Source organism: Anguilla rostrata, chromosome 9 (assembly GCF_018555375.3).
Source record: "Anguilla rostrata isolate EN2019 chromosome 9, ASM1855537v3, whole genome shotgun sequence".
NCBI lineage: Eukaryota > Metazoa > Chordata > Actinopteri > Anguilliformes > Anguillidae > Anguilla > Anguilla rostrata.
In genome coordinates, this window is record NC_057941.1 from 42,580,430 (window position 1) to 42,607,944 (window position 27,515).

General features: G+C 42.7%; 1 protein-coding gene across 3 annotated transcripts; it reads left to right on the plus strand.

Annotated features, from left to right (window-relative positions):
* The first annotated feature begins 2,416 nt into the window (after nucleotides 1-2,416).
* Nucleotides 2,417-26,643, plus strand: LOC135263832 (flotillin-2a). Of its 3 annotated transcripts, none has more exons than XM_064352256.1 (11): nucleotides 2,417-2,819; nucleotides 11,015-11,096; nucleotides 14,592-14,682; nucleotides 18,392-18,515; nucleotides 18,639-18,757; nucleotides 19,363-19,476; nucleotides 20,546-20,665; nucleotides 20,974-21,188; nucleotides 21,504-21,687; nucleotides 22,165-22,314; nucleotides 22,651-26,643. In XM_064352256.1, the coding sequence occupies exons 1-11, from the start codon at nucleotides 2,771-2,773 to the stop codon at nucleotides 22,687-22,689; spliced, it is 1,287 nt and encodes a 428-aa protein (XP_064208326.1). In that variant the 5' UTR covers nucleotides 2,417-2,770; the 3' UTR covers nucleotides 22,690-26,643. The 3 variants fall into 3 exon arrangements, with proteins under 3 accessions (XP_064208326.1, XP_064208325.1, XP_064208327.1); XM_064352255.1 differs by lacking the exon at nucleotides 14,592-14,682 and adding an exon at nucleotides 15,298-15,388 and having other exon boundaries at nucleotides 2,426-2,819; XM_064352257.1 differs by lacking the exons at nucleotides 2,417-2,819; nucleotides 11,015-11,096 and adding an exon at nucleotides 15,298-15,388 and having other exon boundaries at nucleotides 14,625-14,682.
* Nucleotides 26,644-27,515: the final 872 nt, after the last annotated feature.

Consider the following 27,515-nt stretch of genomic DNA (forward strand, 5'->3'; position numbering starts at 1 on the left):
TTAGCCCTGCATTTCTCTATCTATCTATCTATGTATATATATTGGCGATGCCAATGATGATATATATGCACACCTGAAATAATTTCTTAATAGCCCATATATGGGAAACAAATACTGAAACAGTAGCCTGACCAAAAAGTTGGAGTTGAATAAGAGTTTTATTGCAAGTATAGTGCATGCTTTGTAGTCCTTTCTTCTGTTTGAAGACAGTTTTCCTGATGTCCTGATGAAGGTCAGTGACCAAAAGGTGGCACTTTAATAAAATATTTTGTAAGCATTGTATAGTTTGTAGGAGTCCCTTTTACTATTCTATTTGGGAGGAGAAGGTCCAAAAACAACCACCTGACAGGCATCTCCTAGAAACAGAAAAGGAATACCTTCTGATAAAATCCTTCCTTTTTTCCCTTTATCTTCTGAAGCTTAGTGTCAATAAAATGGTTATGTTGTGTTTTACAGCCCAAAATTAACACGCGTAAAGCTTGTGTAAATATCAAATGACCAATCCAATAGTGCTTGTAAGAGTGAGAGTGGCACTCATAGTCCACTCAGTTCCTCATAATATCTGCCTTGCTCAGGACGAAGGTCAGGCTAGAGTGCATATTGAGCCAAGGAGAAAGCATTATCATTAGTTTCAGGAAAGAAGCCAGACAATTTGTGTACAAGTACAGTAACAAAGGAACAATCTCCAAACATTCAGGATTTTCAAGATTGAATGAATACCAAACCCAGCAAATGGACCTTGACATACTTCATGAACATACGTAGAGTGAAATTAATCTTTTTGGCCAGAAGTTGTTCACCCATGAAAATGAAATGATATAGTTTATTACCCCCAATTCTTAAGAGGAACTGTGGTCAAATTATTCTGGTTATCTAAGTAAGGATTGTGAACAGCCAGAGGTTTGTTGATGTCTAAAATGGACACTACCTGGTGTCTTTGGCAGCATTAAGGATTAAATGTGCAAAAATTACAAATACATCAATAACCTATTGATATAATCCTATGGCTATCCATGAAGATGATATATATTTAGACAAAAATACATTCTGAAATGAGTCAACATGATTGTCATTTTTTCGACTTTAAACATGCCCATCTATGTGTACGTTTTCATTTATATCACGGGTATTGAAGTAGCCTATACTGCAAATAAGTTACAATAATTCCGTTGGAAACGGGGCAGGCGTCAAATGCAGACCTCATATACAAATATCTTTTTTCTCAATTTGTAGCCACTAGATGGCAAGCGAACACTGCAACATAAATTAAAAGGCAGCTGTGCGCAAACTACAGATACATAACCTGCATATTCATGTTACATATTGCCAACCATAAACCATTTCAATATGAAAGCAACAGCTAATTTAATTCAGCAAGATGTACCAGTGTTTCTCAGGCCAGGCCCTGCTTGCTTATTTTAACTCCAGATAAAATATAAATTCATCAACGATCCATAAGTTGTTGCACTGTATTGTAGCCTATAATAAATATATTTGGCACCACCATTTGGCACATTTCATCTACTACAGTTTCGCGATGGAAATGTGCTCATGGAGATTGTCTGTATTCATTAAAAACTGTTCCGAATATATTTTGCTTAATATATAGGCTACCTCCTGAAAAAATGTTGCTGCTGTATGAAATTTAAAATAATTGTTAAATGTTTTGGGCTCCTATGAATGTGTATACCTGTCTGCATTCCAAATGTAATGTACTCAAAATAACGTATTCTACTAAACTAACATCCAAAAGCATTTCCCGCATCAAATCAGGAAGACCCAATGCAGTGCAAATGCTTTATCAATATGGTTTCTGCCTCTGCCTTATCACGTAGGCTATGCATTTAAGTATACAGAAAGAGTCTCCGGTTCGCGCGTCCTCCTCACTACACTACCTGCACGAGTCTTAAATGATTGGTGAAATTCCATCCCATTTAGCAAGTAAGATTGGTGTATCAAGTTTTGTAAATCCATGATGCACACAAGATATTTTGCAGTTTCGTGTGGAAAAACAGCGGCGACTATTGCTGTGACTTTGACACAGCAGTGGAAATCAACCAGGCAAGGATTTGTAACTCAATTAATTGGCAAGGGCCCCACCCAGCCCCTGTTGTGAATAGCCTACCACATGGAATACCATCAATGGTAGCAAATTTTTACCGGAACTCCAGTCACATCACGCAGTACGAGAGCTACACAACAGATACTGTTTTCGCAGTCGTGATCATATTTCGATATTATTCTGTTAGCAAGTTGTGTCATCCCTGCAGACTGGGGGGAAATAAAAAATAAACAAATACGTGCGTGGAAAAAGCCTTGGACACTCCCCTTTAGGCAGAACTGAGAATACAGTCAACCCTCATGTTTGATGTGCGCATGGTTGCCAGATTGGGAGTTTTACACGAAAATGTAGGGTTGGTTTTACAGTAAAAATGTGTGGGAGTCGATTACAGATGATTAATTTCAAATAGAGGGAGGAGGCCTGAGACAAATTTGTACGGGAGTGAATTGAAGATATGGAGTTTTGAGGAGTTTTTATTGGGAATTAATTCCCGGAATCTGGCAACATTGGATGTGCGTAGCACTGTTGTGATACGTTTCGTCACTCGGGTTGTTAGGGTGGAGGCACTGAAGGTAGCCGAGCCATGAGTATATGTGGAAAAGCTAGCTAACGCTATTACATTCCCGCTACAGCGAGCAACTTCATCGGTCGAGGAGGACGTGAAGGGAAAAAGAACTTGCACATTGTGTACTAGACGAATATTGAATAATGGGTAACTGCCATACCGTTGGACCAAACGAAGCCCTTGTGGTCTCAGGTAACGTTTGAAACGTAGTTTGCCCCTCCATGCTTTGTTTTGGCTTTTCGAATAAAACATGGCGCACCATGAATGGTTAAACGTAAAACGTGGAATCCTTGGAATCATGAGGGTCTTCTGCTGTGTGGTTCCAGTTTATTTGGTCGATTGCTGCAAGATTTTATATGTTGAAAATGCATGTTTTAATATTTTATATATAGACTAATGGAAGGTTACATTCCCTTTCTATAATGACGAATCCCATTCAACAGAGGTTAGATCTAGCTATAACTACAGAATATATAAATTATAATCATGGCTAACTTTGCTAGCTAACTTAACTGTTAGCGCAGCACAAGCTTTACGATTGCACAACTCTCCTCATTTGAAGTGGACTAGTAAACCGATCACACAATATAAGGTTATATTCTGTAAGCAGCAAATTTTAACCTACAAATATTGCTCTTGTAAGCCTGGTGACTCGCGCTAATATAATGTACGTTAAGTTATCGAGGGTCGAGCTAGCCTGAATGGTTTCTGGTGAAATGGGGCTTTCCCCATGTGTTCCGTTAACAACGAAGAAATGTCTAACTTGTGTAACGTTTCATCTGAAAGATCGTCCTAATGCAATGTTGGAAAATCCAACATGGCATCCGCTGTGTGCGATGGCTAACGTTAGCTAGTGAATTATCAGGTGTATATGTTGGACCTATGTAGACTGTGCCGATCAGACGTCGTCTTTTTCCATTTTTGATTTTGGGCCCGAAAAAATCCTTCCAGGTGGGATTTACAAAATGTCTGGTTAGGTTTTGCTCTTTCCACAGACAATACATAAACAAACAGCATAGTATTATGTCCACAACGGCCGCCCGCCCCTGTCCTCGCTTTTGAAATCCAATATATATGGTGGCCGCCGTAACGTTATCGAGCCGTCCCACCCAGATGCTGTTGCTGGCGTGTCGTATCACGCTCAGCGCAGGGATTGACGGCAAACCTGGCTAAACTTTCATTATAGGAGTCCGTTGCGAGTTACGTAATTTAATTGAACGTACTGGGGGAAAATGTTTTCAGGTTGAGTACGAACTGTTCGGGGGGAAACGAGCACCTGACCAGATGACGAAATTTCCAGGCATTATAACAATGTAACGTAACATGACAAGCAATTACATTTTTGATATCTAACATTAACTAGCTAGCTGACCGGACTTTCTATGATAGCTAACGTTATACAGTTACAATAGGCGGGGTTTCATCTGCTTGCAAATCTAACTTGCATCTCAGAAGGGTTTGTATGATTTAGCTGGGTTTTCTTTTTGTAGGATCTGAAGTGTAGCTAACGTCCTGTCTTAACGGTCGTAGGGAGGTATGAGAGATTAGTGTGCATTAGTGTCCGTCTTCAAACAACCTTGGTACAAAAACGTGATTTTGTACGTGGTTACTGTATTCAATATAATTGAATTCAGAACTCCGTAGATCCGCACATATAGTGAAAATGACATACGAGAATCCTTCGATATTTTATGTTTATTGCATTGTCCTTTATGCGTACTGACAGGTCGCCCTAACGTTAGGTCTAGTTTACTTTCTGTAGGCTGTTTCGTGATCTCGAATGGATGACCGTTCAAATTGATTTTTCAAAGTACATTATCAAATAAACGATATTAGGAATAGGTTTTGAACTTGACAAAAAACGGTATTCTTCGGAAACGATTCAATCTCACAGGCGACCACGTTTATCTTTTCAACGTTATAGGCCTACGCTAACATTTCTTCTATTCATCATTCAGGCCGCCTACATTAATCCACTGATTATAGCTTCAGGACAAACGGACTTGCACAAGTGAGGACAATTGACTACCACATAGTAGGAGTTTTATTTATTTATATTTATTTATATATATATATATATATATATATATATATATATATATGTAAACACAAGCTCACTCCCAACCCAACATGTTCAGGGATTCAGAATTGCAATTCAAAGACGGAAATGACATCCCAGTGCATTGTACCTCAAATAATTTCAGTAAACTGGCTAGTCTCCTAAATGGAAGCCAGAATTTGTGGGGCGTTGTATCTATAAAGAAAAGTACCAAGCCTGCGGGTTTCCTTTTATGTTTAGCTAAAAAACATTGATTTATTGAGTGATGGTAAGCAGTGTAATGTCCCCAATTTATACAGTGTAACCTAGAGGAGCTGGCCTCACTGGTAGATGCACTTAATTGATTTTACCTACAGATTCCATAAAACATGTATGGATTACCAATGAAAGTCCACTGTCCGAAACTATACTCTAATTTGGAATGTTATTTTTTGTATCAAATTTAGGATTTTACCATGGCCAATATGCTGTTATGTTTGTTTACAATGTGCATTATTGTTCAGTCCTATGTGTTGCCATATGTATTGCAGTAGGTTATATTAATACCAGATAGGCATAAACAAATAGGACTGATGGCTTCTAAATTTAATCACTGCACATGTTTGATGTATAATGAGATTGGTTTGATGGAACAATTGACAATTGTAACAGTTTGTGTAGATTAGGGATTTCATTCTGGTTTGTGGTTCACACCCTGCAGTCTATAGTTTTCCAGTTAACACATACAAGCACACCTCAATGCAGAAGATCCCAAACCCATTTCCTCTTTACATACCAGGCTAAGGGAACCATTAACAAAGCTAGAGTTTGTTTTCAACAGTTAGGGGCATGCAGCTCAAGTTATTCAGTACGGACATTGGTCTTTGAGACTCCCAACTTTATCTTTGAGGTTTTGCATGTCCTGGCCACACTTCGATGCTTGCTGTTCTTATGGTAGATTTCTATCATGTGACTTGCAGTGTGACTTGCAGTATTTTTTATTCTCAGTAGATGATCAACAGGAAACTGAAGCTCTTGAGTAACTTGATTAGGAGTGTACATGGGTTTCATTTCATTGTATAAATGTGGTGTGTACGTATTAGTTAAGATTCCTCTGGACTCCACTGGAAAAGAAAGGGGTCCCTTCAGTGCTTAGTCTGGACGAACGCATGTACTTTCTGGGGCAAAAGGGAGGGGGGTTAATCAAACTGTCTGTCTCAGTGTGCTGGTTCTCCGCCCCCCCCCCCCACCCCTGACACTCCCTCTGTTCCGTGTGTGCTGCAATCTAAGTCCCAACTGACACACACCAGCGAAACAGAAAAAGCTATCAAGCCCAAATTATCTGCTCAAAACAGAATTATGGACAAATTCGAAGAATTTCTGTTATATCACGGACTTGCCAAATACATGGCGTGACTTTGTTGAAGAACCTTCAGCGCGTATGTTTGGATTCGCTCTTATTGAACAGAGATGTACTCATTTGCTTGCCTACAGGATTTGGCAAAAGTTTAATTTTTCAAGCGTGGCCTACGGTATGCATTGTGCTATCAAATAAATACCCAGAAAAATAGTCTGAAGAAGCAATGGGTTTTATTGTTTGCCCGTTACAACCAATACAATCATTTTCCCCAAATACTGGCGAACTGATGCGGTTCTGTGGAAAAGTTTGCCTCCGGTAATGTTTTCTGGTGTTTTCAGACCACGCCTGGCCAAAACACTCTGATTGGTTGGGAAAATACAACTATCCCGGGAAATGTCAAGGCATCGGCCAGGCTCTGTTGAATGAAGTGAAAAAAATATCATGACATAATGACGAACTTGCACTTAATACATTGCTTGGGATACATAGATGCAGTAGGAAGATAAGTAATTCTCCATTTTAGTCTAGTCTGGGACACATGATGAAATCAAACTTTCCTCAACATTCACACAAAATCAAAACTTTCCAATTATACATAATAATATAATGATACACTTGTTTACTTTCAAACTACACCTGAACCATGCCTGTAGTCTATTCGTTTCTGGGGATAACATTTATTTCAGGGTCCTTAGCAGGAGTGTCCAGTATTTTCTTAAAAGAGCCAATGTGGGTATGAGTTTTTGTTTTAGCCCAGCACTATGACAACTGATCAACTAATCATGGCCTTCAACCAAGACCTTTATAATTTGAATCAGGTGTCTTAGTGCTGGGATATCAAAATTGGAAAAAAAATGTCTGTTAACCCAGCATCTTAGTATTCAACTTATAAGTGTAGTTACAAAGCAAACCCTCAACACCAGGTCAAGCCCTGAGAAGCACACTGGGCTGCATTTGGCTGCTGGGGCAGTGCTCTGATGAGATGCACGTTTATATTTTAGTTTTGTGGCGTTTCACAGAGGTAGCATGGAAGCTCGGAGGGGCTGGTTCTATTCTGGGCTGACTTGATTGGCTTGAGTGGAGGAATTTCAGGTTTGCAAATGAAAGCCGGCAACTGATTAGTGTAGTCTATGACAACCTGTTTGGAGCTAAGGTGGTACAACCCCTAAATTCCTTATATGGTAAGAGTAATGTGGGTTTAGAATAGATGTTAAAGGAATTATTAATTGAATACTTGTCTCGCTGAAATTTGGCTTACTTGTTTTTTTTTCCATGTTCCATGTTTCCATTTCCATGAAAATGTAATTTGTGGAGAAGGAATAATACACATTTAAAGACATGTAAAATATGTAATGTAATGTAAAAAAAAAAAAATGTAGGTTTTGTTTTTGCAAGGTTTGTAAATACCATTCCCATTTCTGAGATGGTTGAGCCATTTCATGTTTTTTGCTAGAACCATGTTGGAAGCCACAGACAGTTTTTCCAAAAATTGAGTTTGAACAAATCTCTTAATAGAGAAATTAGTTAAAAATATGTAAAAAATTTTAATGAAACGTTGCCTAAATGTATAATTATTATGGCCCTGTGTGAATTTTCCATTAAACTGGTGGCTAAATATGCTAGGCTATTGGCTAACTAGGAAATAATGACGGTATTTTGAAGTTTTTGTTTAAATTAAATAAAACCAAGGAAGATCATAATAATGGCACATGATGCCATTCACTGCTATATAATGGCTCTCTGGAACAACTGTTGCTCTGAAAAAAGAAAAATAAATGCATTAGCTCTGAAAAAAGAAAAATAAATGCATTAGTCCATCCTTAATTTAAAACAATGGCATGGCTTACTTACTAAGCCATGCCATTGTTTTGGAATGGCTAAACTCAAATGGCCTATCTCCTTTGGAGGAGAAAAATATGTCAGCCTTTGGAGGGTTGGTAGGCCAGTTGCCGCTTTGCATACTTTGCAGGCTTTCCAATCTCTCCTTGGTCATTTTTGTCTCCAGTGGAATCGAACTTGTAATATTTGACACACCCGAGGTGCGGTGGAGTTGCAGTTTTTCTTTGCTTCTCCTTTTCTAATGTATAGCCTGCAGCCTGCATGGATGGCATGACTCACGCACAAACTTTATTTAGGCTACGTAAGGATATACCTTCCAGACAAAACAATAATGTGGTTTTGTCCTTGTCACAATACAGGTGAGCGCTGAGTGCAGCTGGGCTTCTTATTTTGCCTAGGCAACGAGATTGCGAGCTCAAACCCTCAATTACATATTCAAAATCTTCGAACAAATTATGAGAATAATATTTCCATTTGTACCGTAGCATAAACGAAGGCGAAAATGGCTGTGCCGTGTTCAATGGTATGACTTGACAGCTTGATTGGAACCTCGGAATTGCCAATTGTTTCTATGACTACAGTCCTTGTGTGTAAGAGTATGCATTCCTTAAACATTAAAGCCTGTTTCTTGGCTATTAAGGCTGGTTTTCAATGGGCTTTGTGTGTGGATTTAATCAGTCTGGTATTTTTGTTACCACCTGATTTATGGGAACTGCTTCACTTCCTAATTCACTGTGGGAAGTACTTTCAGAAGTCTTTCCCTTTTTTGGTAAATGGTAAATGGACTGCATTTATATAGCGCTTTTATCCAAAGCGCTTTACAATTGATGCCTCTCATTCGCCAGAGCAGTTAGGGGTTAGGAGTTAGGTGTCTTGCTCAAGGACACTTCGACATGCCCAGGGCAGGGTTTGAACCGGCAACCCTCCGACTGCCAGACAATCGGTCCTGAGCTATGTCACCCCAGTTTCCATATTGGGGGATATATTGGTTTAAGTTTCCATATTGGGGGAAATGCATTGAAGGAAAGATAGACAGTGAATGAAATCAAATGCAGTCTTTTGGAGTCACGGTTTACTTTCAGCTTATTTTAGTCTGCAGTCGTGTACGCATTGACAGGTACTGCGCGCACTGCTAGGCTCTTTATGTGGGTTTTGAGAGCATCAACTGAGCTTCCTCGGGCTGTGAAAGTTTTCATGCGAATAAGAGGCTTGTGGTGATCCACGGAGAGCTGAATAAACACCTTTGTTTTTTGCTACAGTTCTGGTGACCTAGTTTTTGATTGTTTGAAACTGTTGAATGTTGAGGATCGATTGAGGGGATTTTTTTTTGTGGCTTTACAGCAAGATGCAAAACAGAGGGGTTGTCGTCAGTCTTCAAAAACAAACAGTTAGTCGTACACAAGGTGTCCAATGCAATGTGTTTGTGCTCAAGCTGAAAGCTATGTGACATTATTAAACAGCCTCTCTAGGTCTGGATGTTTAACTTGAGTTTTGAGAGGACAAGGCCTGTCATTTCACCTGTACCACACCATTGGTTACCCAGTGAGGAAGTACATTATTCAGGGCCCGGTGTTACAAGTAAGCCTTTTCCACACAATATATTTTAACCCACCAGTGTTCTGGCTGTTTCCTGTCAGTGTCATGTCTGAACAGGAGCAGGAGTAGATCCTCCATGTAAGGTGTTTCTCCAGTTTGCCAGGTCGGGACCTAGTAAGATTTATGGGAGTCTACTGCCACGGCTGTAGTTTGAGCAAAAGCAGCAGCATTCCCAGGTAAACCTTGCAAAAGGTTAGCGTGGCGGCTGCGCAAGAAATGTTCCAGGTCCATGGCTAATGTAACCGCATGTTGACCAGCTGACCGACACTAATGGTAAAACGCGGGAAGTTAGCAGTCAGATTTAAGGTTGGTCTGTTAGAAGGCTCTTCATCTTCATTTCTGCAGCCACTGTGGAACTGGCCTGTGAGGAAAAATGAACTGGAGATTTGTGTGCACCCAGCGAGCACAGACATGCTTGGCTTCTGAAGTAACTTGTGCACTGAACAAAGGAGGAGGTGACTAGTATGTCAGTGCCGTTAAGATTTCACAAAATGTGGAAGGAATGAACCTTGATTGGTTCATATGCTTACGAAACAATAACTGCTGGACTAGGGATGTGTTGCGGCACCTAGATGAATTGGGATGGGATAGAATTTTATCACGATTTTGCAATATTTTTGGTGAAGGTTATCATCCTGCCAAAATCTCAGGCTATACCTTGTATGCAAACCAGTGATGTGTTCAGTTTAGTTCATGTGAATAACTATGGAAGGCATATGAATACCTATGTGCTTTCCAAAAGCAATGCATGTGTTTTGTGAGGGTTCTTAGGTTTATGGTGCACACACGCACACACACACGTACACAACGAATTCTTGAAACTTTACTACTGCTAATTTTCGTCTCAGGTGATTCACAGATGTTCGTGCCAACATCTTGTTCACACGTATTATAAAGCCAGTCATGCACCGCTCATGTGTTTACAACTCCGTACAAATGACTGTCATAACGCTTCCTGAAACAACTCATAACGACCGAAGACATTACACGTGACAAGTTTACTTAAAAGCGAAAGTAAATTATTACAAACATTTACACAAGTTTTGTGCCAATATGGCAAAAGATTAATGTTCTGCTGATAGTTGGGTTGAGAGGAAAAAAGATGTTTTACAAGATAGTTTAGGCCACAGCCTTACTTGTTTGTTTCAGCAGAGTCATTCTGTGCCATTGGACCCATTCGCCTCCAAGTGTAGCTTTATAAAATAAAAAGAAAACAAAATCTAGCAGCAGTGCCAGAGATTCAGTGGTGGCACTGCGCCACAGCTGCCTCTGTGTAGGGGAAAGGTTGGAAGGAGCACACCGTGTTTTCACCTGGATGTTACGACCCTCTAGCCCTTCTGACATCCCACCAGTGGGTCCCACCCTACAGCTTTGGAACCGTGGCACAGATTACTGTTAATGGAGTCCAGTGGAGTGTCTGGTCTCTTTTTAACCTCCGGTGGAGTCCAGGGTCCAGTTCTAACCCCCAGTGGAGTCCAGGGTCTGGTTTTAACCCCCCAGTGGCGTCCAGGGTCCGGTTTTTCTAACCCCCTGCTTTCCCCTCTCCTCCTGCAGGTGGCTGCTGTGGCTCAGACCAGAAGACTTATATGGTGGGAGGCTGGGCTTGGGCCTGGTGGCTGATCTCAGACATTCAAAAGTAAGGCCTCTCTTTCTGCCAGCGTGGCTGGACCCACTGCCCCCCCCCCACCCACAGTTCCCCATCACACTGACTGTGCCCCCAGGTCCCTCCGGTGCACCCTTAATCCATGTCTGCTGGACAGCCGTGCTTGCTGGTCGGTCAAAGATTACTCAGTGCAGCCCTAAATTTGACTGAACAAAACCAATCACCAAATTCTTTCTTTGTGAGTCTTGGAGCGTGTTTTTTTTTTTTTTGGCGCAAGTAGTAAAACATTAAGTTATTTTAATAATGGTTTACGGTTTAATTCACGCAAACTTGTTGGCAAAAATGTGAAAATGGCAGTTGGCATTTAAAAGACACTGATCTTTCCCTGAGAAACTGAAAGAGATTAACGGTTATTATTTTACACGTTTGACTGCAAACTCTAAATGAATTGTCGAAGGAGACAATGAGTGTTTGGAAATGTAAACCTCCAAGGAGGGTGTTTTTGTTCGATATACACAGCACATTCCAGGTCACTGGGCCTCGTGATGCTGATTTGGTTTTGTACATCCAACTGAACACATTCCCTGTTTGTTAGTGCCATTTTTGGGCAGTTTAAGTAAGCTAAGAGAATGCACTAATATGTGCTGACACCGTAATAGCAGTGAATACAAGGTCTGTATAGACTCCGGACAGTGCCAGTGCCCCATTGTGATGTATGAACTTGCTGTAACATCGCCCAAGGAGGGCGGGTTTCGGGCTCCTCACCTCCTCCTAAAATACAGCGACGACTCTGGTCGGTCAGCCGACAGCAGTCTGCCTGCGCCAGCTGCGCAGGTACTATAGTCGTCCGACGCGTGGACTGCGCGGCTTAGCTGCTGGAATGCGGAATAATAACAAGAAGAGGTGGTGAGCAGTGCGCATTTCAGAGTGCACGTAGCAGGGCATCGTCTTGAAATAACCAGGGTTTGTGCAGCTGTTGCAGGGGCCTACAAGTACAGTTGGGCAGTCCAAACTGGGTTAAAAAAACAGAGAAGTTAAATTCCTTTTTTTTTTAAAAACAAAGCCATTCTGAAGTGTCCAACTGCCTTTGCGTGCATATCGTAATGATCGCATTCCTGTTATGAAGGTTCAGCTTCACTAGCTGCACGCTGAAAAGAGAAATGATTCGTGATGGTCTCTTAGGTTGCTGCTATCCTCACAAAGAGAGCAGCCCTCTGCATTGGAAATCATTGACCCACCAAGCAGCAGCTGGAGACAGCAGTTTACAGTGTTTGTTCCAATTAATGGTAATTTGTAACATTGTCATTGTTTCATCTGTCTCCATTTTCAAAGTTGAATCGAACGTCACTGATGTTTATTTACAGTATGTGAACCGTACAGTATTCCAGTAATAGACGTGTTCACACTGGTTTTTGTTTTTGTTTTTTTGTTTCTCTCTCTCTCTCTCTCTGCCATGCTAACCTTCCTTGCTTGCCTCGTCTTGAACTCACAACTGTCACCTTGCTGGGTTCAGACCTTGGCTTCATGCCTTGAACTGATGGAGGTCTTTGTCCAGTGCTTGAATACTTTGTTAGTTTTGTGTATAAGCAAAGCATTTTAGCTACTCTAAATGGATGGCTCAGATTATTCCTGTCAATGGAGTAGAATGGTTTTTTCTTTTTAACTAACAGATACACATACACAGTTTTTAGTTTATACATATAAAAATCAATATATATATATATATATACACACTTTTCAGGATGGTAGAATTTGATTCCTTATCAATCATGAACAGGAATCAAATTCTATGATGCATAAGTGATATGATGTGTTTTCAATGAGCTCAATTTGAAAAAGGCCTTCAACTGGCTCTTATCACATACTACAAATATTGATTGGACAGCTATCAGTGTTGTTGAAGTACTTCCTAACATATTGCTGTAATGTTAATATTACCTATTAATCATTAAGTGAACAACTATTTGAGATTCATTTTTCCATTCATTGAAGGATTATCTGAGCCTTCCATATGTACGCTTGTAACTAATACTAGACTAAGAGGACTTGGCCACCAAAGATTGCAGTAAGCTTCTTACTCACCAAGCTCTGGGAGTTATGGTAGTCCCTCGTCCCAACCCCAGCAATCACATTAAAGACCCAGCACACAGCGTAGAACATCTGACCTAATTCTCTGGGAATAAGAACATCAGCTCATATACTCCGTATCAGACTCGGAGGAATGAAATTGGGTGGACAGTTGCACCTTTTTCGTATAAAATAATTTCAGACATTCTTCTCACCCACGTGCTCCCACAAATAGAATGAGGCCTGTAAAGAATTGTGGCATCAAGCAGATTTATCATTTCAAATTTTGTTAAGCGCCAAAAAGGTTCTCTGAAGTCAGTCAGTTTATAAGTATTTATAATAAATAATTATTGCTGTGAAGTTAGGAGAGGCAGAACTTATCAAATGTTGTGTTATGGAGACCCGATCCAGACAGGAAATTCAGTGTTCTTTTTATTTTCCTTCGTTTCCTTTTGTGTCTCAAAGAACACCGTTTCCGTTTCCTACTTTCGTTACCTAATCTTTAAAATGCTATATACCGCTTTAAATAGTGCAACAACAAAAAAAAGCCTTGTACATTTTTGGGGGCTAAGTTGTTTGGGAGTCGGTTTCCAGTAAAAAGGAACAAACAATGAGTCCCATGCTTGAATGAGGATTTCTCCTGCCGCTCAATAAGTTTCCCTTAAAGACCATTACAACTCATGGGAAAGAATAGATGAGGGCAAGTTGATGATTATGTACAATTTCGCCACCTTTTGTAATTTCCCCACGACCGTGTGCGTTTTTGTTCCCTTTAACCTTGCATTTTGATTGGATGGCCATTTTTAAATGATTTACAGTTTTACTTCAGTGCTTTTGATTTTGGAATCGAGGACCCAGGCAGTGGTTTCCTCCCTGCATCCCGAAACCTGTAGTCCTGTAGTCCTGGTGCCCTAATCAGTCTAAGTGGCTTAATTCCATTAGCGTGACATTGGGTAGTATGTCAGAATACAATTTATATCGCACGCTACTATTTTTGTTCTCTAGCTCGGAGATTTTTTTTTTTCCTTTGACGTTCTCATTACGGGTTCAGACGGCCTGATCCAGACTGGGGACACCGGACAGGTTAATTTGGGCTAGCTCAGCGGTCTTATCCCTTTTGGTGCCGGGCGAAGACGCCAGGGCCCCGCCCCAAGGGGCTGAGAACGATGAGTCATCCGCTTTCCCAATTCGCTCTGGCCGGCTCAGCCGCAGGCTGCGGCGATGGGCTTTGGCTCTGCAATAAATCGTCTAGGCGACTCGCGTTTGAAGAGCCCATTGAGTGTTGAGGAGCTAATCGGTCATTGGACGAGAAATCCTGCAGTCAAGCGGTTTTCTTACTTGAGGCGGTCCACATCTTTGTTCCTTTTTAGTGTCGGCAGGCACCTTCCTCGATGTCTCTGATATAACGACCTCTGTATATTTGCTGTCCTGCCTCTCCTATTCCAACCCTCTGCTGCGTAGACTGAGTCTGGAGGTTATGACCATCCTCTGTCGCTGCGAGAATATCGAAACCTCGGAGGGTGTCCCCTTGGACGTGACAGGGGTCGCTCAGGTAATGAACCGCGAAAAAAAAAAAAAAGAAAAACAAAAAGAAAAAACAAGCCCCGCGAGGGTGGGACGAGTAACGCAACTAAACACGACTTTTAACTTTTGTGCTTCTCTGTTCTTCCTGCCTGACTCCCTCCTGCAGCAAGGGATGGAGCTGACACTAACCTCTTCAGCCTTCTCAACACAGCTCTCACTTTGCTGGCATCACCCACGTGCGTTGGCAACAGGGTCCTGTAATGACTGCTGAGGAGATCCATGGCAACCTAATACCTGCTTACCCCCCCCCCCCCCCCTCCCTGAAGGGGGGGAAAATTCAACGCAACCGTAAAATGACTCTTTGAGAAGTTCACCGTGTTCCTTCGCTGGTGGTTGTGTTGCCCATTGGGAATCTGACCAAAATTCTGAAAGCAGTTCCATTGCCTTGACCTTGTTGTGAACAGACTGGGGCCTTCAGAGTTCTGGGGTGAAGTTTCTTTGTTTTTGTTCTTTGTGTTTCTTGATTTATTTATTTTTTTTAATACATTTTTTTTTAAAGGCATTCTTCCATTTATTATTATTTTTTTTTCCTTTTTTCCTTTTACTTTACCTGGAACATGCCAATTTCTTACGTTCTCCGCAGGATTACCCTTGAGATAATGACCCTGCAGCCCAAGTGTGAGGATGTAGAGACAGCGGAGGGTGTAGCTATTACTGTCACTGGTGTGGCACAGGTAAATCACCTTCTGGGAATGCCTTTTTCAGCTCAGTTTGGCCCAGTCTCCCACAGACCTCCAAGGAAGCTTTATTTGTAGCTGAGCCAGCGCGAGCTCCACACTGACCCGCACACAACCCCAACACGAAAGGTCAATCATTCTCAAAAAAAGCATCCGACAGACTCTCAAATTAACCTTTACCTCTCGTGGCCGTGAACCAGAATTACATCTGCTAAATTTATAGATGTTTTTACTGTGTATTTACGGTTCTCATGGCACGCATAGGCTATATAATGCGTCAGATGTAATCTGCGCTGATTACCTTGGGTAAAGAGTGTCAGCCAAACTATATTGATCTATATTAACCAATACATTCAATAATGATGAAAAAATGTTTTTGCTCTTTGAAATTTAAGTAGCAGAGGCGCATTTCATGTGAGTTCCAGTTTAAACGGAACTCGAATTATTGCTTTATAAACGTAAACATTGAAGTATGGTTTGGTTTGGAGATCCGGTTTGGAAAATTTTACTTTTAATGTTTATTCTCAAAAATATAATTCCCGGATGTTAAATTTAAAAAAGATAAAATAAACAGGATGTTGCAAATATCTGTGTTTGCTAAGAGTCATTGACCTTAGTGGCATTTCACTCAGTTACTGTGTTTTGTTTTAAATTCATGCTTGGAGGAGGGTGGGAGAGAAGAGGGACTTGGAAGGCCTTCTATATATATATATGCATCCGATTCCATTGTTTATTTGTGTATGCTTTGATTTGCCCTTATGTGTGTTGTTTCTGTGCCAAGATTTGCAGTGTGTTCAAGAAGACATTAAACGTTCTGAGAATACTCCACGTCCGTTTGAATTACTGACAAGTTTGAATCGTTGAAAAGTAAAGGCTCCTTTACTTGTACTGAGGTCTGATCCTGTAACTGAAATGTCATTTATACAATCTATTTATTGCCACATTAGGTTCTGTACATATGATCGTTGGTTTATTGTTATGTGTATTATATTTATTTTAGTTCATTGTATGCAATAAGCGTATTTTTGTCTTCGATACGACTGCAAAATCACACTAGGTTCAGGTTTAGTTGTTTTCTCAGTTTTGGTGAAAATATCTTCAAAAATGTTTTTTTCCCCACTAAGTGTTTGTGTCCCATAATGCTTCATTCATCTGTTGTTTACTGACTCAAATCAATCTAGTCCTGTAAAACAGAGCCTGGGGCAATACCAAAAATGGGGCAGGTCACAATTGTGTCTCTCTGCATCTGGCTGTAATCAAGCCATTTTTGTATATTTTGGTCAAGTAACTCTCTTGCACCCGAAGAGCAAACATATTTTTTTAAAATGCAGACTTGGAGTTCTTAATGCATCACTGTTAAAACATGTGAAGAAGAACCTGTGTGTGACATTAAACAGACCCATAATGGTGATATATCGCTACTCACAATTCACACGTGGGTATAAGTGCATTCAAATCTGTAATGGCTTCTGTGAGCTGAGGGATGAAGAATAGCCAGAATAACTGCAGTCAAGAAATGCACTGAAGTCTTTCTTTTTTTTGTTTGATATCATTTGATTTTTCTTCTTTTTCATCCTGTGTGGAACTTCTCAGAGCATGCTGTACAAACTGTTGTGTGTATTGAGGGTGGAGGGGGGAGGGGGGGGGGGTTTGTTGCTGTGGAAAAGCGGGGGGTGGTCACGAATGAGCCGCCGTCCATCTTGCTTGCTTGCTTTCCCACCGCTGATGGAGATTTATTTTGTATATATTTTTTTGGGTCCCCCCCCCCCGCCCCCCCCATAATGACGAAGAGCCACGTCCTTGAGCGGTGGCTGCTCCCCCCGAGTGCATGCCTTGTGTGTTCCAGTGGTCAGCTCCTCCGCTTCTCCTCAAGGGCCTCATCGTCTTCCCCTTCCTGCGGAGCTCGTAACTTCCCACTTTCCCCCAGCAGTACCTGCTCCCTTGGTCTTTCCGTTACTGTTTTTGGTTGGGTGGGGGGGTGTTTCAGTACAGCGCTCATCCCTAATTTGGTGGGCCATAGGTAGTGGGCTACATGCAACTCCCTGCTGCACCCTGTAACCGCTATATAGGTAGTTAACCAGGTTTCAAGGGTGTTAAGAATTGGTCCTGGTTTTGATTTTCGAGGAAGCGCCTCAAGTTACTTGTGGTCATTTCATTTCTGTCCGTTCCAGAACTGGGGTCATATACTACAGTTGTAAATGGGGCGTGGGGGGGAGCTGGGTGGGTTAGTTGATCTGAAAAAATTCCCTTTAATTACACAGTATGATGTTGTCAAGAGTTTCCATTCAAACACTAGTAAATATAATGGTTGTTCACAGTAAGATCCATACATTTTATTTTCTATAGTTGATAGTGTGCTGGAGACTGTAAACCCTTTTTATAAGCTGATTGACTGTTTCAGGAGTCAAGACAAGATGTATGGGTTCACACTAATTTGTACAGTAGCTTTCAGTAGTAGCTTTCCAGCCTACACTATCATATTGTGAAGTATGCATAATTTAAAATTTCATAGTCATAATTGGTGCTCTACTGTAATGGAATGACGTTTCTGTGGTCATAGGGTTTCTTTGTTAAAGCAAACTTCACCCAGAAGTGATCACTCTGTAAAAAGTAAACACAACTTTTCTTGCTGAATCCCAGCTACTCAAAACAGAGGGTTTATCATGAAATTTGGCCTTGTGCTGTAGATAGATATTCATGGAGGAGTTTGCTCTTGACACTCACTACTATGAGCCAGCTGGTGTCATAGTAACCCGGCGTCTGCAACTTTGATTATGCTGGAAAAACATTCAAAAAAAACTTTCAGGCAAAAACATTATTCACAGGTCATGTAATCAACCACAGAATCCTGTATTTGCGCATTCTGTTGAACGGTTTAAACAATCCGAGACGAGACCACACTAGCTGCATTCCAATTTAAGAGGCATGTTTTTTTTTTTAGATTTGGAGAACCCCTTCAGTCCAACACTGCTCACTCACTGCTGAATTTCATCTCGCCAGGTCAAAGTTATGACCGACAACGATCTGCTGGGAGTTGCCTGCGAGCAGTTCCTGGGGAAATCGGTGATGGAGATCAAAAGCGTGGTCCTGCAAACCCTGGAGGGACATCTTCGCTCCATCCTGGGTGAGCGGATTTCGACTTTCAGCCGAGTCATTTGCCATGCTCGCGACACCCTTCTGTGGAGCACGTCACCTAGAACCTGCCTGTTGTGTAGAGCACCGTTTGACCCCTGACCCCTGTGTCCAGGCACCCTGACGGTGGAGCAGATCTACCAGGACAGGGACCAGTTTGCCAGGCTGGTGCGGGAGGTGGCGGCTCCAGACGTGGGGCGAATGGGAATCGAGATCCTCAGCTTCACCATCAAGGTAAACGGCAGTCCCCAGACACGAACTGGGCAGCCATGTCTGAATTATGGGCTAAAGTGGGGTCTCCAACTCTGGTCCTGTTAGTGTTTGTAGTCACTTAGCAGTACATTGATCAGTTGATTTGATCAGTTTACTCACCTTGTTGATTTTAAGGTGAAAACAAAAATGTGCCCTCCTGGACCAGTGTTTGGAGACGCCTGATCTATAGGTTCAGCACAGAGATTTTTGCTGAATAAAAAAAGTGACACATTCAATGACCTGCTTGGTAAAAAATGTTTTTCTGGTGCAGTTAATTAAACTCACTCAGGGATCATTAAACTATGCTGGAAATGTTACATTTTCGTCATCCACTGACACTCCAAATCTGGGATCCGGACGTGAATCAACATACATTCAAGAACAGAAAAACTGGGATTGTGGGATTTTTATACTTGCGATAAGTTTGTTGTAAAACAGCTATCTGTTAATGTTTACACTTTTAAAGGTTTTCCATAGTGCACTACAGGTGTCCAGCTCAGCCAGATTTTTCATTGTGCAGTGGGTAAAGCACGGAGCTTGTACTAGGTGATGGGCATGTGCTGAAATGGGGTTTGTTGTTTTTGCAGGACGTCTACGATAAGGTGGAATACCTGAGCTCTCTGGGAAAGACGCAGACGGCGGCGGTCCAGAGGGACGCCGACATCGGGGTGGCGGAGGCGGAGAGGGATGCAGGAATCCGGGTAAGGGGTATTTCTGGGGGTCAGTTGGAGATGGAAGCTTGTGAGATAAATAATTATAAAGAAACCATTGCTTTGTTGATTTTTCACGATCGTGGAGTTCTGTTGTCACAGGGGAGAGAGTCACATTGGCCATGAGTCAAATCACTGATTTGCCCATGAGAGAACTGGGGGGTATTTCACGAAGCAGGATTACTGAGTTTGCTCAGTAACTGTGCTGAGTAAAACCTGGAAAAGTTCTGTTTACTTCAGTCCATGTTCCAGGTTCGGGAGGGTTCCGGGTTTTACCCAGTGCAGTTATCCAGCTAACTCTGTAATCCTGCTTTGTGAAATACTCCCCTGATCGTTCACCAGGGAGCCACAACAGATTATAGAATTCTTTTTATCATAGACCACCCCCCGCCCCCAACCCTGTTCCCTGGGACACACAGTGTGACATTGGGTTCAAGCTGAGCTCTTCTTGCCTAGATATTGAGTTGTCAGTTGAAGTGACCTTATTTCAGCAGTTGATCCACTGTAAATTATTTACATGAAATTTGCTGTTGGCAGTGTTTTTATGCTGCTGTAAAAGATAGTCATAATTCAACTACTTATGACTCTTCCCCAGTAAAGCTCCACACCTCTCACCTGTCTGTCCAACTTAATTTGTTTATGGTGTGCATAGGATAGAAGTATTCTACACACCTGTCATCACCACAAATAGGCACCACTAATTTTAAAAAAGCCACACATGACATGGCTACAGAGTGTGTGTGTGTGTGTGTGTGTGTGTGTGTGTGTGTGTGAGAGAGAGAGTGAGTGAGAGACTGCTCATTGAGTTTAATCTTTATCCTTGCAGTGAGGAAGTTGAAGGGTTGACCAATGCAGTTTTTATAACATAATTTACAAAGACACTGTGCTAGTTATCCTCCTTCGTGGGCTTAGTAATGAAGGTCTATTTGTGTTCAGTTATGTGGTTCGATTTGAACAGTGACATCACTATGTTTGTGCTACTCTGTCTGTGTCTTGTGTTTAATGGGGACTGGCCGTTGTTCCGGTATGAAGGATGCTCTTCCCCCGTTTCTCACTGCAGGAAGCTGAGTGTAAGAAAGAGATGATGGACATCAAGTTCAAGGCTGACACCAAGATGGCCGACTCCAAGCGAGAGCTGGAGATGCAGAAAGCTGCCTTCAACCAGGAAGTGAACACCAAGGTACCGGACACATGGAAACATTTAAGCTGCTACATGGCATGTCGCAAAAATGGTATTTTTAATCACTAATGGACAGGGTTTCTTCTTTATTCCCATAAAACATGAATAATTGCATGCAACTCCTACAGTATAGCTTGAATGTAAACCAGTTGACATTTTTGACATGTGCCTCTTCAGTGCCTCATGCACATGTTATATATACCATTTTTGAATATGGTTCATGAGTCTCTCTTCCTGGTGGTGAGGATGCAGTTCAGGCATTAGGCCCGGGCTTGTCGGGTTGAGACTTATGTTCTCTGCCACATCAGAAAGCGGAGGCCCAGCTGGCCTACGAGCTGCAGGCGGCCAAGGAGCAGCAGAAGATCAGGCTGGAGGAGATCGAGATCGAGGTGGTGCAGAGGAGGAAGCAGATCACCATCGAGGAGAAGGAGATCCTCCGAACCGACAAGGAGCTGATAGCCACGGTCAAGAGGCCCGCCGAAGCCGAGGCCTACAAGATGCAGCAGCTGGCCGAGGGACAGAAGTAGGTCTCCCCGTCCTCCCAGAATGCCTTGCAGCGTCACAAAAGCAAGCATGCTAGCGCTAATTCCCGTTGGGCGTTTGTGCAGGTTTGAGGGTTATTTATACATGACCCCCCTCCTACCCATTCAGCTGTTGCCTGTCATGTGACGACAGCCTGTTGTCATTTCAGGAAGTACACGGCAATACAGTTTTGGGAATGCTAAGAATCTCTGGGTGGGGATGGAGTGTTTGTGTGTTGAAGTGTAGTTATGTTTCATTGTGGTGTAAAATGAACCCCCCCCCCCCCCCCGTTTCTCCACCGCCCCGTTCTGACCAGGATCAAGACGGTGCTGACGGCCCAGGCCGAGGCGGAGAAGATCCGGCGGATAGGCGAGGCGGAGGCCGGCTCCATCGAGGTGGTGGGCAAGGCGGAGGCCGAGAAGATGAGGCTGAAGGCGGAGGCCTACCAGCAGTACGGAGAGGCGGCCAAGACCGCGCTGGTCCTGGAGGCCCTGCCCAAGGTGAGTGGGCCCTCCCAATCCCGCTGGGGGGGGTGGGGGGGGGGCATCTGAGCGCCGCTCGGCGTCCGGGGGGAGGTGCGGCAGGTTTTAGCGCCGTTGTGACCGTCGCTTACGTGACTCGCACAAGCGCGGTGTCGCGCTGAGGCAGCACAGCTTGGCAGCCATTTTGCTGTGGACGTGCAGTTGCATTCCCTAATTAGGTCATTGCAGAGAGGACAGCGCTCCAGGGCGAATGATGAAAGCAGCCACTTCAGTCAGCAAGGCTAACAAATAGAAGTGCGCGTCATTTTACATGGAAACGTATTCCCTTGTGTTCGTTCGAAAGGTTTTGAACCCATCAGGGGAGGCTCATAATTTTTAAAGCATTTGAAAGGAACTGCGAGTTCTGGGGGGCTGACCAGCTCCTGGAGAGCAGTCCTCCCCGAAGCGCGTTCCCTCTGCTCCCGTTCTCAAACGACCGCCGTGCCCCCCTAACAGATCGCGGGCAAGGTGGCCGCGCCCCTGGCCCGGACCAACGAGATCGTCATCCTGAGCGGGGAGGGCAGCCGCCTGACCGGGGAGGTGAACCGCCTGCTGGCGGAGCTGCCCGTGTCCGTCAACGCCCTCACGGGAGTGGACCTGACGAAGGTGAGCCGCCCCTGGCAGTCCCCTCTCTCACGGATAGCGCAGACGCGCCGGTACCGCGCGCGCTCACACACATTCAGCCTGAAGCGAGCCTTTCCGTACGGCACACGCACACCCAGCAACGCTGTTTTCAGTAGCTGTACTGTAGTTGTTCTCGTCTGGTTTGCTGTTTGTTTGCGGCAGGTTGTCTGGTCGCGTTGCGTTGTTGTAGCGCGTTTCTCGTAGCCCTGCTCCTTTGTATTTCCCGTGAGTTGGATCACACGACATGCATGTCTGCACACACTTCTGTCCTTAGCCTTGAACCAGCTAATCTTTGTTTTCTTTCCCCCCCTCCAACAGATTCCTCTACTGCAGAAGATGACCAATCCCCAAGCGTGAAAACAATCCGCCCCTTTTACTCCACTGCGTTCGTTTTATGCACTCACGTCGACTGCCTTCAACAGAAACACTTGAAAATGGAATTTTTTCTACAGACAAGTGGGTTTTTTTTAGACCTCTGGTGCCTTAGTTCCATAGGACCAGAAAATCTGCATGAGCCACTGCTCCCTTCATCTTTCATTTTCATTTCTTAAAGGATTAGAAGCAACTTCAGGAAAAAAAAAAAAGAAATATATGTATGTATAAATTTACAGTGGTCACAGAAAGGCATGAGCAAAAGCTGGGGAGCCCACTTTAATTTTAGTTGGTTTGAGAAAATGGGTCCTGTAGTTCGGGCGTGTCTATGTAGCATAATCTGTGGCAGTTTGCAACCTAAGATGGATTCCTCTCTATTAGCCTGAGCAATAGTGTGGAGTCCCCAATATGGTCTTGGTTAGAAGTGTCTTTCACAGTTACTGTACTTTTTGAGGCTTGTGCATATTAGTGATTGATGATTTTATAGTTGTTTGTTAATCTCCCCCCCCCCCCCCCCAATTATTTTTGTTCTGTTTTCATTTTGAACAGACACTGAGATTGTGCTATAAAGAGGCCACGGTTTCCCTTGTCTCCGCCCCCTGTGGGGTGGTTGGAAAGGTCATTGGTAGTCTCCCGTCGCCTACTCAACGGGGCAGCCGACCCAGTTGTGGGTCGATGAAGTGCGAAGTGACAACACAGCCTAAGTCTGTCCCTTTCTGTGCCCCCGTTTTGTTGAAATAACCCCCCCTCCCCAGTTCATATCACCATCGCGCAGTCCAGTGTTCTGTCTGCACTGCCACCGTCTGGCCCCACCCTTCACTGGCTGCTGAGTTTCCTAGTTCAGCCTCCAGAGTTCACCCCCCCCACCCCCTTCTTGCACGCTGAGCTCGACTCCCCAAAGTCCAAAACTGACAGTCTGTGCGTTTGTGCTGCTGTTTCGGCCTCAGTAGGAAAGGAGGGTAGCCATCTTGTCCACAGGTCAGTCAGCCTACCTCATTCACTTTTACACACACAGTATCCTGTGAGTAGGATAGTGAAATTTGACACTTCGCTATGTCACTTCCTGTCAGTCCCTGCCCTCCCCTAAATACCGTAGGCTACAACCTGTGGTATTTCTTTACATTGGGCACTTCTTTAAATCAAATCAATGAAGTAGAGCTGAGCTTTAATCCCTGTGGAGGCAGTCGAGTGTACAATACCACTGAATAATAACATCAAGGGGGATTAGTATATATAAGGTGACAGTCACAAGACACAGACTGCAGGTGTACCTACTTCCTCACACAAAGTTCTTGACTAGTTATTGTGTAGTCAGTTAGTTATTTTGGTGCCTGCCCAGCTAGTTATCTGCCTTCCGACGTGTTCGCTCCCATAGAACCGTGAACCCTCCATTAGCCATTCCGTCCACACGCCCGTCAACGAAATGAACCTGCCTGTTTTGGGTTGCCTGTCATGTGCCTGGTCGACGGCGGCCAGGTCGACGTACACTAAATAAAACCACACGCAGCGGCCAGTCGATCGCCAGAACCGCAGTCCGCCCGCGAGCCACGCGCTTCAGCGGGAGATTTTTTTTGTACTATCTTTCAGCCTGTAAAATGACCTCCGGGGCTGGTTTGCGGTTCTCGGTGCTGTTCTCGCTGTAGAGGTTCACCCCACATTCCACCGCCCCCCCCCCCCCAGTTTTCTGACGTGTCTTACACTTTCTGCTGTTGCTCGCCTTGCCTGTTGCATAGCCCCCTGTCAGTCAGGAAGTGATTTGTTATTCCAGAGCGAGCTTTGGCTGCAGGACCTGGTGTCTCGTGTGTGGCTTGGTGACAGAATGACATGGCTCTATCTGCGGCTAGGCATACAACACGGGAGATACAGCAGAGGCCATCAAAACGGTCATACCAGTCATCGTTCTAAAATAGCAGGACAATGGATATTTACATATGCGAGTATGTATGCGTATGCCTATTATATACAGGTAGATGTATGTATTTATGTGTTTGTATATTTATATTTTGTCTTATGAAAATACATACACGTATGCACATACTAAAACACACATGTATACATGCGCATACCATGCAAGCCATATCATAAGAAATAGCCTTAATAGGAGCCCATGGTTATACGATTGTCAGGCTCTCTGCATACCAGACTCTAGTTTCACCTTGCTGTTCGCAAGACCTTAGCTTTAATACCTTGCAAATTCCTTTGTAGTTGTGGTAAGATATTTTTATGTCTATTAGGTGTGGCGTCTAGAAGGAAAGGTCTGTTGCTCCTTTACTACTGTAACTTGTGGTAATTGATATGTTTAGTGTGACACCACAGTAGTGTGAATAAGAACCTGTTATATTAAATCACTATTGTGTATCAGCTAGGTTTTCCTAGCTGTGCTTTTGGCTGTGAATAATTGAACAGATAGAGAAGGGATTATATAGTGTACGTTTTTATTTATGATTTTATAGTTCTGGTGTTCACCGACAGATTTCTTTTCTGCGTTTTTCTTTTACGATTAACGTGATTCTGTGCAAGATAGTTACAGATAATTCTTTTTTATGCGTGAAAAGTTTCTAATTTTTGCATTCCATTTGTGTCTTCGTCGTCATATACCTTGCCCAGAGGTTTTGTTTCCTTGTTGTTTCAGTTGTTTAAACTAGCAGATGTTTTGTATGTGCATTTTTTTTTTCACTGTGGAAACTAAAATACTCCAACCTCACAAGGTTGTTTTTAACCAATGGTCAAGCTATAAAAGTTATTTGTATTCCTTTTTTTAAGTGTCTTTTTACTGTTCTGCAAACTATATAGTGGTCTACAACAGTTGTAGTCTGAATTCTGTACTTGCCAAACCAAATTGGAAGAATTCTTGCAATGAGTCTTTTTAGCTTTGTCTAGGAGTTCAGGAAAATTGTTAAAACTCACCACAAACTTTGTAGTCATCAGTGGCACTCCAAACTGCAATGTTATGCTGCTGAAATGAAATATTAAAGCATTTTGAGACCATATGTGACCATGGCAAATCATGAGTCATGATGTAATAAGTTTTTTTTATTTTTATGAATCCTCAAATACACGGGCCAACCCCATGAAACGTTGAAAATTTTTACATACCAAAGTGAACTTTCTTTTGGCTGTCTGAAAAAAGGTGCACTTTTGGAGTATTTTTTTTTTACGCACAGGGATTTACCACTACTTGGCCTTTGTGTCTTTTTTTTTGTGGAACATTGACATTTTGTATTTTGTTACCGGGCAACCAGTAATGTATACGTCAGCTGCCTCCCTGATGCAAAGATTTAGCTTGTTTCATCCATGTTCAGATAGTTTATCTTTCTCTAAGGTCAATGTTACGGAAATTGTTTAGTATTAAAAAAGAAAAATATATATCTGTTTATGGTTATTTTATAGTTGTACTGATTCAGTTCATTAAGTTTTTCTCAATATTGAAGTATCTTCATAATGTTTAGTTTTTTTAAATCAATAGCAAAAGAATCGTCATATTGTTGTGTATACTCTGTGAAGTTCAAACATTTGTTTATGGTGGTCTTTTCACAATATTCCCAATCTTCTTGGCTTGAACCTTTTTGGGTGCCAAAGTGAAACAAGATTGGGACACTTTGGCTTGGTAGAATTTTCACTTGTGAAACTGTTAGAGTTGTGTGTTAAGCATAGAATCGCTTTGCAGTGTTAAAAGAGATAAGAATTGGCTGAAGACCAAATTTTAGAATCCTCCTTAGACATGTATTCATTCATTTTACATGCATATATACATTTATATCTGTGTGTGCTGTTGAAAAGTTTGTCTACTTAAACCTGAGTTATCACTAATTGTCTCAGTGTGACTTTTCCTGAAGCCTAAAGACCCGCATGGGAATTTGTGCATGTGATCTTCATCCATAGGATCCTGACTTGTTGAAATGTTATCCACATTCATGTAATAAATGTTCAGTCACTATACTTGTTCTCCAGCTGATTTGTTGATCTGTGAATTTGATGAGAAAAGTGTCATTAGCATTAGCACACACACACACACACACACAATTCGGAGTAGAGAGTACTTCCTGTCACTACCCCTTTAATTCTGTGGCATAACGTTACGTGGGCATGAAACTGTGGGTTAAGAAATGGAGGCAACCAAATTGTTTCCTGTTCAAATGTTGCGCATCGCATAGTGGACAGGAAGTGGTACTTCGTTGTACGTGAAAATGCACTCCTTGAGAGTTGTCCTGCTTGTTGTGCATGTGCACCGCTGAGCTTTGAGTTGCGTGGATGGTCTGGTCTTAATGCCTATAATTAAACAGATGCGTTACTTTCATATCAAGTTCCGTGCGGTCTGTGTTGTGCGTGACCACAAGTGCGCACTCTTGACGTGCTGAGCTATAAGGAGTCGCAAGCACACATGCAATGTTGCAACTTACTGAACCCGTGTTTAGCAGTTGTCTACGACCATGAAATGCACTTTTTTGTACGTCGCTTTGGATAAAAGCGTCTGCCAAATGAATGTAATGTAATGTAATGCAACTGAACAGCAATTCTCTTTTAACTGCAGTCGACATGCCGAACCAATGAGACGAGCCCGGAAGGCAACTGCCCGGTAGAGGAAGTGGTGAGAATTCAATACTTCATGGGCCCACAGACCACCGGTTGTGTTCACATTTGAAGCGACAGCTGTGTAGTGCCTACCAGTGTAGGACCTACCGGTACAATGTTGGACAGGAATAGCGTACATAATGAAGCTCTTCTCTTAGCCATAGCCCCCTGTGGAAATGAAACCTGTTACTAGGATGGCTGCCTGGGCAGCGATACCAATGAATTATTGTATAAGTAAG

Excerpts from the sequence above, each read along its gene's own strand:
- LOC135263832 (XM_064352256.1), top strand. The coding sequence starts at position 2,771 with ATGGGTAACTGCCATACCGTTGGACCAAACGAAGCCCTTGTGGTCTCA. Across the intron at positions 2,820-11,014 it reads CGAAGCCCTTGTGGTCTCAG|GTGGCTGCTGTGGCTCAGAC; the intron begins GTAACGTTTGAA and ends CTCCTCCTGCAG. Across the intron at positions 20,666-20,973 it reads ACCAGGAAGTGAACACCAAG|AAAGCGGAGGCCCAGCTGGC; the intron begins GTACCGGACACA and ends CTGCCACATCAG.